General features: G+C 37.3%; 1 protein-coding gene across 1 annotated transcript in view; it reads right to left on the bottom strand.

Annotated features, from left to right (window-relative positions):
- The window catches only part of Ppip5k2 (diphosphoinositol pentakisphosphate kinase 2), a 61127-nt gene extending 47940 nt beyond the window's left edge, over positions 1-13187 (bottom strand). The window contains exons 1-5 of the mRNA XM_051154417.1: positions 12945-13187; positions 5909-6301; positions 4014-4209; positions 1663-1753; positions 581-666 (exon numbers count right to left, since the gene is read on the bottom strand). Of these exons, the coding sequence (XP_051010374.1) occupies positions 581-666; positions 1663-1753; positions 4014-4209; positions 5909-6022 (487 nt within the window). The 5' untranslated portion in view covers positions 6023-6301; positions 12945-13187. The remainder of the gene's footprint in view (positions 1-580; positions 667-1662; positions 1754-4013; positions 4210-5908; positions 6302-12944) is intronic.
- Between the last annotated feature and the right edge of the window lie 37 nt (positions 13188-13224).

Here is a 13224-nt window from a genome sequence, read left to right as displayed (position 1 = left end):
ATGAACCAGAGCTGGGGAGGCAGCACAGGGCACTGTAGTAGCCTAAATAGTGTGCACAAGGCCATGGGCTCAATCCTCAGTCCCTCAAGGAAACAGAGCCTACGCTGAGACAAAGGACTACAGCCAAGCATACACTGCTGAGAGGGCAAGAATTAGCGCTCTGCGAGGATGAGCGGTACCAGGTGGTCAGCCCTCAAATCCTAAGCATCTGACCAGACATGCAGTAAGCATGAAGATAACTCTATACTAGTTAGCCACTGGCTCACAGTGTCCTGTTTTGCTTCGTTTTCACAGACTGGGTCTCAGAGTGAAGGCCAGCCTGGGCCAGCACTGGATACATACTGACTGTGATGCTGAGTTTCCTATTGACCCACCTCAACCTTCTGAGTCCTAGTATTACAGGCATGCACCACCATGACAGGTCTACAGTGTGGCGTGGTAACCAAACACAGTATTCATTTGTTTAACCCATTAAGAAAACCTACTAAATAGACTATTATGAATTCTTAAATTCTTTCTACTTGTTGTAGGGAAAGTGGCAGAAAGTACTTCAAAAAGGAAGCCTGCTGAGTTCTCTGACCTTTTGGGTTATTTGGATCACGGTTCAGAATTGCATACCGAGGAAGTAGGATGCCTTCAGCTTGAAGAATGCTATAAACGTCTCTTCTAAAGGAACAGAGAAACATCCTTAGCGTTCGGCTCTCTATTTCCCAATGTATTACATTCCCACACAAGTAAATTATCACTCTTTACTACCCTAAGAGGCACAAATATCAACTCTTTTTGTTTTTCTAAATATGTCAAATATCAAAATGTTCCTAACAAAATTTTCACCAAAAAGTTATATAAAATAGCTGTTATAGCATATCAAAAGATTACACTTTAAAACAAGAATGTACATGCATGAAGAAAAACAGTCAAGTAAGACTAATATATCACAAAGACAGAATATAGGCTAATTACTTAAGCCCTTATCTTAAAGTAATATTTAATGCTATAGGAAAATATTCACAGGATGCTAAGAGAAAGGTGATTCCACCCTCATGTGAAGTTAGTATAATATATATATATATATATATATGTGTGTGTGTGTATATATGTATATATATTTCCATGTAAGTAATATAAGTAATCTCATGCTATAACATAAAAATAGAACACTCATGGAAAATAGAATTGTATGTAGCTACAAAAACAAAAAACCAATTAAATGAAGCGGACAAACACAGACCTTTTCACCATTTTGTCTGGGAGTCTAAGATCAGTGAACGTTAAGATACAGAATACGAAACTGTTGTAATGGAACACTTCACTATGAAAATCATCAGTTATGATGAGTGACTTCTATGTAATCAGTCATAGGACAGGAAACAGCAATTTTCATGGTTTCACTAGGCTTTGCAAATCAAGCAAATATGGTCCAATCCCTTGTCCCATTAATCACTTAGGAGACTTCTTGTGACTTTGAAAAGTGAATGATTTCCTCAGTTCTCAAGGTTCCTCATCTGTAAAGTTTGCTAATAAACATCTACTTCTGTGTATTATTTTAAGGATACAGTGAACTAGCATATGTGAAAGCATCTGATGCCCTGTCAGCATACACTAATTACCAAGTAGTGTTGATTACTTTTTTCCCTTAATTCAGCCAACTTCACCACTCACCTATCTTGTATGAGATACTGCATATTCAAGTCATTGATTACAAATGGATTCCTGAGTTTTGCATAGGCAACTGCTTTGTCCAGTGGAAATCCTAAGAACACATATTATTATCATATTCTATACAATCTCAAGATAAGCTGACATCTATAAATTTATCAACTTGAATTATGCCACCTCCCCTAAAAAATAATTTCATCATGTACATAACCTCTTTCTATAAAAGATATAAAATAACAAATACATATATTTTTATTCAACTGTACTATTAAAATACCTTTTTCTTAGTGATTATCATTGATATGGTACACCAAGTCACTGGCTATGACATGTTAGCCTGTATCTGACTATTTAAAGTCACCTGATAGAAAGGTAAGATTACTTCATATATAAAGGGAAATCTATGACAAAATAACATGTTTCACATTACTTCATTTTTCAAAATATTCTCATTATACAATTTCCTTTTATTTGATATTTTGTCTGTAAATATGAACTCACAGACAGTACCTTTAAAAATAGAAGCAAACACAAAATTGGGTTTATATACAGTAAAATGTGCAAAAGATAAAGATATGAATAGAAGCATGCTGTTGCTGGATCACCATCAGGATGCAGAAATGAATCCCTAAAAACTTCTAGATTGGTAAAATGATTAATAACAATGAAAATGAGTCAAGTACAGCCATGGTTAGAATAGGTTTGAAAAATATATTATAATTTTCAGAGATTATATTTTACTCTCTGTAACACCACTAAAATTCTCCAATGTTCCATAGCACATAAGAGCACATATCAGTGTCCAAATCTTGCCTCTGTCTAGCTATATAAGGCTGCGTAAACTTATCTCTCTCTAAACTCAAGTCCAGCTGTAATGAGCACACAGCCGTCTAGCCAATAGGATTCATGTGGAATTACAACCTTTTTAATGTACATAAGATAAATAGAAGGCATAATGTGCCAAGAAGGCCAGTTTTTATTGTTCCTAAGTGACAACTGTTTCATATCTATCTATCTTATCTATGGAGGATAAAAATCAGTCAGCAGGACAGTGTGTGACTTAACTGTGAATGTTAACTGCTCATGAGGACATTATATTTTTGTAGCATTTAAAGAAATTTTAGAAAAGTTAGGTATTAAAATTCTAATTAAAAAGCTGTACTCAGTTAAGGCAAACTTATTCCTGAATTACCCTTAGTTTTTAAATAATGCATTAAGCAGCAGCCGGACTCAAATTACAAGTCTTAACAGTTCTGTAAAGTATCAGAAATTTGACTTGTAAATGTCTCAGTGTCATGATTTCAAGCTTCCCATAAGAACTAAGCAAATGGGAAATGCCTGTCATCAGTTCCCTGCTTTGGTTTTTGTTAAAGAGAAAAATCTCTCTTACCAAAAGATAACATATAGACTATATATATATATCCTTAGACACACAGGGAGCGCCTCGGAGCTAACGGCCTCACAGAAAGAACTATGTGATGATAAGAGAAGAACACTTTTGGGGGCAGGAAATTTAAACTTTTCTGAAAGAAAAAGCCTCAGCCAACCAAGATCAGAGCTGGGCTTACTGAAAAATGAAAATCAATTATCAATAATAATTTCCAGTATCAGTATTCAAAAGAAAAAGGATAGTTCCGAACTATTTTGGGGAGGGGATAACAGATAATGATTAATATAGGAACAAATTCTAAAACTTACAAACTTATTAATGGGAAAATCAAGTGATTCACAAAATTTTAACAATTTTGAGATAGGTAGCAATAATTGTGGTTATTGGATTTTACCATAATGCAATACTTAAACTTAACTGATACTGCCGTTCAGTTAAAAAATAGTAAAGGAGACCTAAAACTTTAATTGAGAGTTCTTAACAAATAAACTATGTACACTTATATAAAGAACATCTTTATATGTGTAAGGCCTCAACTTTCTATGTGGTAGGGCCTAAAATATCCAATAATTCACGAGCTTATCCACAGATATATGCAAACCAAGGCAGATACTAAGAGTAAACCACAACTGTACTTTGATAGTGAAGACTAGGAGTTAGCCAAATGTTTGGTTATTAATTAACCATGTTATACATTTAGATAGTTCACACCATGAAAAATGTGGTATGGAAAAATTTAACAAAATCTAAGAAAAGCTAAATGTAAAGTTACATATAAATGACACTAAATTTTTAAAAAACACATTGAGAAGAAAAAGATTAGAAAGAAATATATCAAAATGTTAACATCCCTTATCTGTGGGTTAGCTTCATTTCTCTTTTATCCAGTATTCTCCAACTACAATTAGTATGCATTATTTTCATGCTCAGAGAGGATCAAACACCCTTGTCCACCATCTATTACCTTTAGAATGGAAAGAAATAAGACAATCACATAAAGGCCAGTTTTCCACCGGTTCATTCAAAATAACTTCCTCTTCAAAAACTACCACTGTGATGTATTTAAACAAGGAGATCCGTTCCAGAATTTCCTTCATGGGCTTGGATTTAGATTTCTTTGCCATGGAACATATTCCAACCACAATCTGCCTTTCTGGTGGCTAAAACAGAAAGAAAGCAAAAAGACAGGACGAATTAATAAGTTTTCTAAAATATCACTATCTTAATTTCCTCTCAGAGGTAGCATGGGAATCAATAAAAGTGACATATTTATCACTGAAGTCAGTAAAATTCTACCAGTCTTAATACTTTACAATGAAATTAAATTTTTTGCAAAGATCTGCAAAAACTTAAAAAATGCTTTGGACACATTGCTACTGTTTTCAGTCAATTTTAAATTATGAATAGAAAGTCTTCAACTGCTTCTAGCATTTATTTAACGATGTTCAGGCAGGAAAAAAAAGATGAGAGCAAACACCCATCTACACCAACTATAAAGTCCAGTAAGAGTCAGATAAAGAATTCTGTTGTCTAAAATCAAATGCATTTCCAACTACAAAGCTACACAGTATTAAGTCTTCTTATAGACTAAGCTGGTACAAAGCTGGTTACAGAGCTTTCTGACATTAAAGAAAGGCTCTCTGCTGGAAGGGAAGATGCCAGTGATTTTTGACATTCCCTCCAATATTTATTCTTGGCATACCTACTTCACAGTCTTGTTACCAAATCAACATTGAAACTTGAATACACCATATACACAGTATCATACTGAAGACCTCACATGACACAGAATTCCTTAACACTCATTCGTGATTCCTTGCATTTCATCTCGATCTTTGCATCCAGGAGCTTGGAATTCTACCAACAATATAAAGCTGCATCTAGTTCTTTTCTCTTTCATGACTTTGTGTCTTTCATATAACACTATATAAAGCAGTCCAAAGGAGGTTCATTAAACTTCCTCCTAAATGTAGCTATAAAAATTTTGGGATTAAATTGTTCTTTTCTTTTTACATTTAGAGAAATAATTCTGCATCACCTCTTCTAACATGAAAATTGGAGTTCAAATGAGTATTGGATTTGAATATAAAGCAAACAGATTTAGTTCCTTTAGTTTCTGAAGGTTCAGTCCAGAGTTGCTTAGGCAGAATATTATTGCTACAGAAAAAATTCTCCCAATGGGAGGAGAAGGAGATAAGAGTGTGACCCCTACCTAGCCCTCAATGGCACACCCCTAGTGACTTCTCTATGAATACTGGCACAGGACCTAAATAGCTGCCTAATTGCAACTGAAGTCTGATATTACCACTTTAATAAAGTGTAACAGGTTTTTATTTTAAAATAAGATTCTATTTTAATTTGAAATTTAAGAAAAATCAATATATATTTTATGTTTGTATTTCAAATCAGTTTCCAAAATAAAATAATCTGTCTGTAAACAAGAACTACAATGAATAACAAACACAAGAGACAAGGAAATGAAAGTAACTGATGTGTTCCATTTCTAAGAAGCAATGTGGACAAGACATTTTAACACATTACTTTCTCACACACACATAAGGAGAGCTTTGAGATAGTTTTGTTGAACTTCATAAGTTTAGTCAAATAATGTCTTAGTATCTTACAACAACTCTAAGCTGTCATTGAACTACTCAAGGAGCTTATCTCTAGCTACATTTATGATACTTTTTAATTGCCTGTCTACTCAACATGACTTACACTTTTAAAATTTAAAACTTTCTAAAAAATGTGCAGATTAAAAAGTAGTCTTATTTAAGATTGTAGTATTCATTTGTATTAATGGTAATTAGTGGAAGTTCTGCACTGTACTGGTTTATCACAAAGAAAGAAGCCACTTACGGACTCTTCCTCCTCTTCCTCCTCTTCATCTGCATGGTGGAAGAAGCGACGATAATTTCCGGGGTTGATTTCTGCATCTTCAGGGCCAACAAAGAATCTGGGGGCTTCACTCATTTTTATTTAATTCGATATAAAGTTTAAATAATCTATATTAAAGCTGCTTCAAATGAAGAGTGTCAGAAGCAAACATTCTCACTCTGCTAGCTGACACACAGGTCTGCTGCAGTGTTTTTACACAATCACATGAAATGTGCTGACATTTAGTTGGCAAATGCTCCTTTGTTCTCAGATATCATTGCTTCATTGTTGCACTCCAAGCTGCTGCAGCAAATTAAAATACAAGGACAATGAGGCTACTCCTTCCCGGAGTTGACACAGCAATCCTCCTTTCACCTAAAATACAACACAAACAATTAAGTTAAACACTCACATAAAAATAATTTTAAATGAAAATATAAAGTTAGAACTAATAACTTTACAAAGGCCACCAAAATGAAAATATATTTTCCTCCATTAAATTAAGTAATAAAGATCATATACCAGGAAAATACATCAGAGCAAGTGGATGACAGGACATAAGAAAAAGAGTACACTCAATTTAAACCCAAAAAGTTCCTGACAAATGAGAAAGTTATGCAAATTATATAAACCTTCAGTCCAGAAGTATCTGAAATGAGCAGACATGGAGAGACGAAATGTATTGCAGGTCTGAAAATAACTGACCTGAGAAAGCATTAAATCAACTGTAAAAATTCAGTTGAAAACAGGCTTTTAGGGAATGTAACTGTTCTGTACTAATTACTAGACTAAAAGCAAGACTTCACTCAAACTGAGAGTGTGAAATTACCTAGCAGTCTAGAACAGTTGCCTCTTTCTCCTGATAGAATGTGCTTATCAAGAAACTCCCACACAGAAAGCTGCTATGAAGACCCACTAAGTAACCACCGTATGCTAATGACATAACCTCAAGCTAGCCCTTACAAAGCTGTTCACATGCATTTGGACACTGGTGATATTAAAATTAGCTATGGGCCAGGGTGAAATTGTGTATCAAATACTTCAGTTGGTGACTGGTGATATAAGAGAAAGAAAGAAATTGCTTGATCAAATCATTTTTAAAAGCATTGAATAATACGCTAGACAGGTTTACAAAGCACAACCCCAAATTCTTATTTCTAGAGGCCTGACTTAAGTTTAACTGGTGGCTTTCTATGAAATATTACAATCACTTTACTCGCCAAGCCTGGCCTTTAGGAAATTGTTATGAAAGTTAAAATCATTTGGGACTAAAACTAATAAAAGAATGAATTTACTCATTAAAATGCTTTCTGTTTTTTAATTCTCTCTGCACTATTTACACTACAATGTGTTTGCTAGTAAGGAAGAAAGACAAGCGTCTACAACTTCACAGCAGATCAGCTCTGCTTTGTGGCTACTAAGTGGCAAACATCCATGGGGCCTGTGTGCTTCTTATACACTTTTCCTTTAACCGTATCCGAATATTTTAGTATGTACTTGGAGTCAACTACACCAATCTGTTACCAAATAACTAACAACTTATGCTAGCATTTCTCAATCAATCAATCTCTCTCTCTCTCTGTCTCTCTCTCTCTGTGTGTGTGTGTGTGTGTGTGTGTGTGAGAGAGAGAGAGAGAGAGAATACACCAACCGCCTGTAACTGTGAAGACTGAGGTGGCACAGTGCTTTACACAGATACACCTATATTTCTCTATAAACTATTAAATGTAAATTTTTAAAATGTCAGTCAAGAATGCAATGAGCAGTGGCAGAAATATGGTTATTATTGTTGGTTATAAAGTTTAGGGTCTGCAGGGCAGGAGAGATGGGTTCTTCGTATTAAGAGCACTGAGCATTCTTCCAGAAGTCCTGTTTAATTCCCAGCACCTACATAGCAGATCATAACAGCACCTACATGGCAGAACAGAACTGTATTCCCATAGGATCTGATGCCGTCTTCTAGTGTACAGACACAAATGCAGACAAAACACCAACATACATAAAATGCATAAGTAAATCTTAAAAACAAACAAACAAACAAACAAAAAAAAAACAGTAGCATTTCCTACTAGTGTTTGCAATGCATATTCCACACTGGAAGCAGAAATCATCTTGTGGATAATAGGGGAGAAGAGGTGTGTACCGGCTTGATTCACCCACCCCCGCCCCAAACACTATGAATTAGTAACCGCTCTGTCCCCACCCCCCAGCACACACACCACTTATGGAATTCAACTGGGCCTTTGGATCAAAGACCCAGCATTGGACCAAAGCCGGAGGGTGATATGTTGAGAACATTTTGAGCAAGAAACATGAAATTCTGAACCAGAAGTATACTTGCTGTCTTTCCTGTGTTCAAAGACTAGTCAAGGAGGTTGGAGCAGAATAGACAAGCAAAGAAAAAAGTGGAGAAAATGATGTTAGAGGCATAACTAAGCTGCATTCAGAGGACTGAAAGGCAACATTTTTTGAACTGCACTCGAGAAAGCAGGTGAGGAAGAAGAGGCAGGTTAGACAGTGAAGAATCTTGTTATAATCATAAGCAGAACAGTTAGCCCTCAACAGATCACAAGGCTAGGTGAAACTTTTATTTATTTTTCTATTTTAACATATGAGAGAGTATTAAGAAGATGAGTCAGTCAATGCTTAGAAGTATGAACTTAGGAGTCAAAATATCAAGGTTGCATTCTTGTCCTTTAAAATTGTATTTGAACTGTTGGGCCCTCAATTTCGTTATACGTAAATTGTGAACGTCATATCACATATAAGGGTTAAATATATATTTATACATTAAAAGTATGTGTACTTCAAATTCTAGACATACTCCATATCAATTATAGTGTTTGAGTAGGACTCAGGTATTTTAACATTTCTCAAGCAGCCAAGTTTACTCTTGTACTACATGAAAAAAAAGAAAGAAAGAAAGAAAGAAAAGAAAAGAAATGAAGAGCAAAACCAGTAGAAGCCCACAGGAAGCAAAATGCATGTTCACCATTTTAGTGACTGTGCACTGCTTGTTAGTCTAGGAAATAAGATTATCTCCTATAATGAAAAGAACATAAACTGATGAAGTAGAACCTTTGTCCCCTTAATGCTTGGCTTATCTCAAATAACATAAACATGCCACAAAAATCTGCCAATTTCCAAGATTTCCTCCCTTTGCCATTCGTTTGACCTTGGTCACCTACAGTCTTATATTTAACAAACCAGGCTGCATATAAATCTCCAAAATATAACCTTCAAAGGAACGAAATGTTACTAAATGTTTTTATATGTAGACCTATGTTTTTAATGCAGGGCTTCCTAAAACGTTGCTCAATGGTGAGTACATAATTAGTCATGTTAAAAAATTGGCTGAGCCACTCAGATGGCTTTAAGGCCCTACTCAGCTAACTCGAGCAGCATTGTCTTCAGGTTCCTCTATAACCCACTACCATTGTTGGTGTATGTCTTAATATAAAAAACAGTTAGGAAGCAATTACTACTTTGTGAGTGAATGGTCTCACAATCACCTTTGGATAATGTATATTTTGTTCAATTTATAAATACATAAAGTACACAGATAAGTGTCTATTATTTCAATAGTAGTGAATATTTTCAACTTTTAGATCAATCAGTGATCATACAAACAATAAAAAAAATTGCAAAAAACAAACAAACAAACAAACAAAAACCCACTGGTTTGTATTTCCTACTAGTGTTTTTAATGAATCCACATTGGAAGCAGAAATCTTCTTGGGGATAATAGGGGGAAATGGAGTGTGTGTCACCTTGACACCGCCCCCGCCCCAAACACTATCAATTAGTCACTGCTCTGCCTCCCTGCCTCCATGCACTCTTAAACCTGTCTGCTTAAACTATGGTCTCCTTAAACAAATACAAGCAAAAAAAAAAAAAAAAATCAAACAACAAAAATCCCCAGAACTTCATAGTTCTTTAGCACATTATAAATGTTTAATAAATTCTCAGGAGACGTGGAGTAAGTGGGTTTTTTCATCCTCTGAAGTAGTCTACGGCCTTTTGAGATTTGAGGAAATGTAGGATATTCTCAGGGTTATTTCACTTGAACTCACACTGACTATGGTCACACAATACTCAACAATTTGACAATGTTCAGTCGTGAGCTCCAAGGTGATATTAACGTCTAGTCTGAAAGATCTATGGATTATTCAAATATCAGAATCGAACCTTTCTTTGGTTCTAAGGTTCCTTTTGTAGCCATGGTTCTCACAGGGTAGACTGGATATTCGATAGTAATAAATGCATTACTAGCCTATCACAAAAAGTTTTGAGCAGGAGTTCTTAGGTAGAGAATCTATATTTTAACAAACACACGAGCAAGTAGGTTTGAGATGTGTGCTGGAAATAAAAATGGCTTGACACTGGTTCACAAGTTTGAAATGCGTCCCGGTTGACTAGCTTCCACACATGCCAAGCAGCAGCTAGGAAACTGAACATCTGTCAGTACCAGCTCTTAAACTGGAAAGTCTATGGGTAAGACCAGTATTCTGCCTTCTAAACCTCGGAGCTGATGCTGACATAATTGCTCCCCTCTAGCAAAACTAACTTTAACCACCCGCCCCCCTACTCCCCTCAAACTGGCTCAGCCGTCTTAATGCTACGGAACAGCTTTAGGCACCAGATGAAATGGGGTTATAAATCATATTGTGTTGAAGAGGAAATGAGAATGCAGGTGGCCACAACACCTAGTGTACAGGAAGGAAGGACTCAGGGGACACTAGCTGTTTCTATAACCAGCTAATTATGGTTATAAATAGGAAATATAAGCAACTCAGTTTAGCATGCTCCTTCTGGCAGAGGCGGGCAGCTCAGGTCCTCTCCTGCCACTGTGTGTAGAGACCTTGCCCCAGTGTTCCAGCAGCCCTCGGCTCCTACAGCCTAGACTACCTAACTGCCCTCGAGAAACAGTCTTCTCTTTCATACGTCCACTGATACTGGCTAGAGCTGCCTCCTCCTTAAAAATAACACCATGGATAAACCATCAATCCTGCACAGTCCTTACAGCTCCCTTACAAAAATCTTCCCATAGGTTCCACTGAAGTCCAGCCACAGAAGTAGTAAATTTCCACTCCAAAAAAAAAAAAAAAAAAAAAAAAAAAAAGAAAAAGAAAGAAATCAAAGGAAACTGAAGCACTAATAACTGCTGTTTAGCCAGAACAGAAATGCACAACCAGTTTCCCTGAGATCCCCAAAGTACTTTCCAGTGGGAACACTGTTATAAACAGTAGCTAAATTCTAAGGCCCTAGGAAGAAGCTACTTAAAAAGTGTTAAAACACTTGCTTCTTCAGGCTAAGAAAGACAAGCTAGACTAGTTTTTACATTATAAAAACCAAGCCAGTTCCAAGTTCCATACAACTTTGGCATTGATTGATCCCCTCCCTCTTCCAAAGGTATGCATCTTTCTGTTGAGTCAGCTCTGTGGGGTGGAATTCACTGCCATTTTGGAGGAAGTTCCTCTTCTCCTTGAAATTAGCAACTGGAGGACATCAAAGAATGTTTTCTAGATTACTGTCATGAATCCTCCAAGCCCCAAACACATATCTTAGCCCTTTCCTAGACTTTGTGCTCCATAAAGACCTCTTCCCAATGAAATATTTCTATGAGAGCTCAGGGTTTTGTTTTTAATTATCATACATTTCAAATTTTCAGTAAGAATGAAAGAGCCACGCTCATGTGTTTACTATCAAATTCAACAATCAATTGTTCAATTTAATGCCCTTATAATTTTTTTTACAAATCACACATAGATAACAAGATTTGATTGTCCAATTAGGAGCCTTCTAATCATCAGTTTTATCACTTGCTTTAAAAAAAAAAATAGCCTATACTGCAGAAAATATATGAGACTCTGAAATATTAATTCTACATTGTACACAGAAGTTGCAGAGATCATGACTGTCGTTTGTAAGACACACAAAAAAGCATATCATGTGCTTTCCTAAATGGATAGATACTTTTAACCTCTGAAAATGGTTGTGAAGAAACTGCAGCAACAAGAACAATGGCAGGAAAATAAAATGCAGATGTTGGATGCAGATGTGGTTTCTAGTAAAGTTTGAAAGGTTTACCCATAGCAGAATGTTACCAGGGTGAGTTACATGACCTCACTAACTTTCCATTCTACGGCTTAAAAATATAATAATCTAACAAACCTTTCTGGAACTTTTCAAAGGCTGAATGAAAATACATGTGCAAAGCATTTGGCAATTACCCATTAATAGCAGCTCTCACCATGCTATCTCTCTAAAACCACATATTTCCGTTAAAAAAGAAAAAAACATAATAGCAAAACAAAATCCTGTCCCAGTGTACGCTAGGACGATAATGCTGAAGTCAGCCACGCTTCTCTACAGCTAAGTCTTACAGAACGCTGAAAACAAGACGACCATCACCACAAAACTCCAAGAACCTTAACTCTCAGGAAGTTGTCCAGAACCCCGAGGATGAGATCCAAAGGTCATTACCTATATGCGAGGACGCAATGCTGTCTAATCGATTGGGTGCGGGTGCGACACTGACCTGCAACCTCGTATCTCCCCGTGTAAAGCTGCAGCACACAGTGCTTTTGTTCTTTGAAAGTGGGTGTGGAAAGCAAAGGCAGGCAGGCAAGCAGAGAGAGATGAAGACTAAGGACTGAAGCAGGTACCCCTCCCCACAGCAGAACCCAAACAACGCTGCACACCTCTGTGGAAGAAGATTCAAATGTATGTTAGGCAGCCCCCTTCTAGCCGAACTGCAATTTCTGGCTTTTTCAAAGCCTGGAAATGCAAAGAGGAAGCAACGCGGGAACTGGAAGAGAAAGCAAGCCTGAAAAGGAGCCCCAGGCTGTCACTCCTCCACCACCACGTTGCCCTTCGCTAGTGTCCGTGCCTCTTGCAAGAGCACGTGTCTGGGGTCCGCAGAGTGGAGCAGAGACAAAGCAAACACCTAGAGGCGGCAGTGAGCCCCTGGCCATCGGGTCTGGCTCCGAACCTCCACCTTTCTCCCGGTCCTCACCTGCCACGGCTGCGGTCGTCACGCGCGATCTGTGGGAGATGGATGAGCCCATGCAGGTTTCGGTTCCTCCCCTTTAATTGCGGGGGCAAGGGTGAGGTGTTCGTGCTGAGGCGGCTCACGGAGGCGTGGACCTGAATCTTCCCACTCCAGCAGCAGCCGAACGGCTGGCACAGCTACACCTCAAGAATCTCCGCCACGCCTCTTCCCCGCCTGCCTCCACTGGTCTCACACGCAAAGTGCACCGGCCGGAACAGTTTCCGCCGGACCAACGATCCGCCCG

This window comes from Acomys russatus, chromosome 12 (genome assembly GCF_903995435.1).
Source record: "Acomys russatus chromosome 12, mAcoRus1.1, whole genome shotgun sequence".
Classification (NCBI taxonomy): Eukaryota; Metazoa; Chordata; class Mammalia; order Rodentia; family Muridae; genus Acomys; species Acomys russatus.
This window is presented reverse-complemented; position numbering and strand designations above follow the sequence as displayed.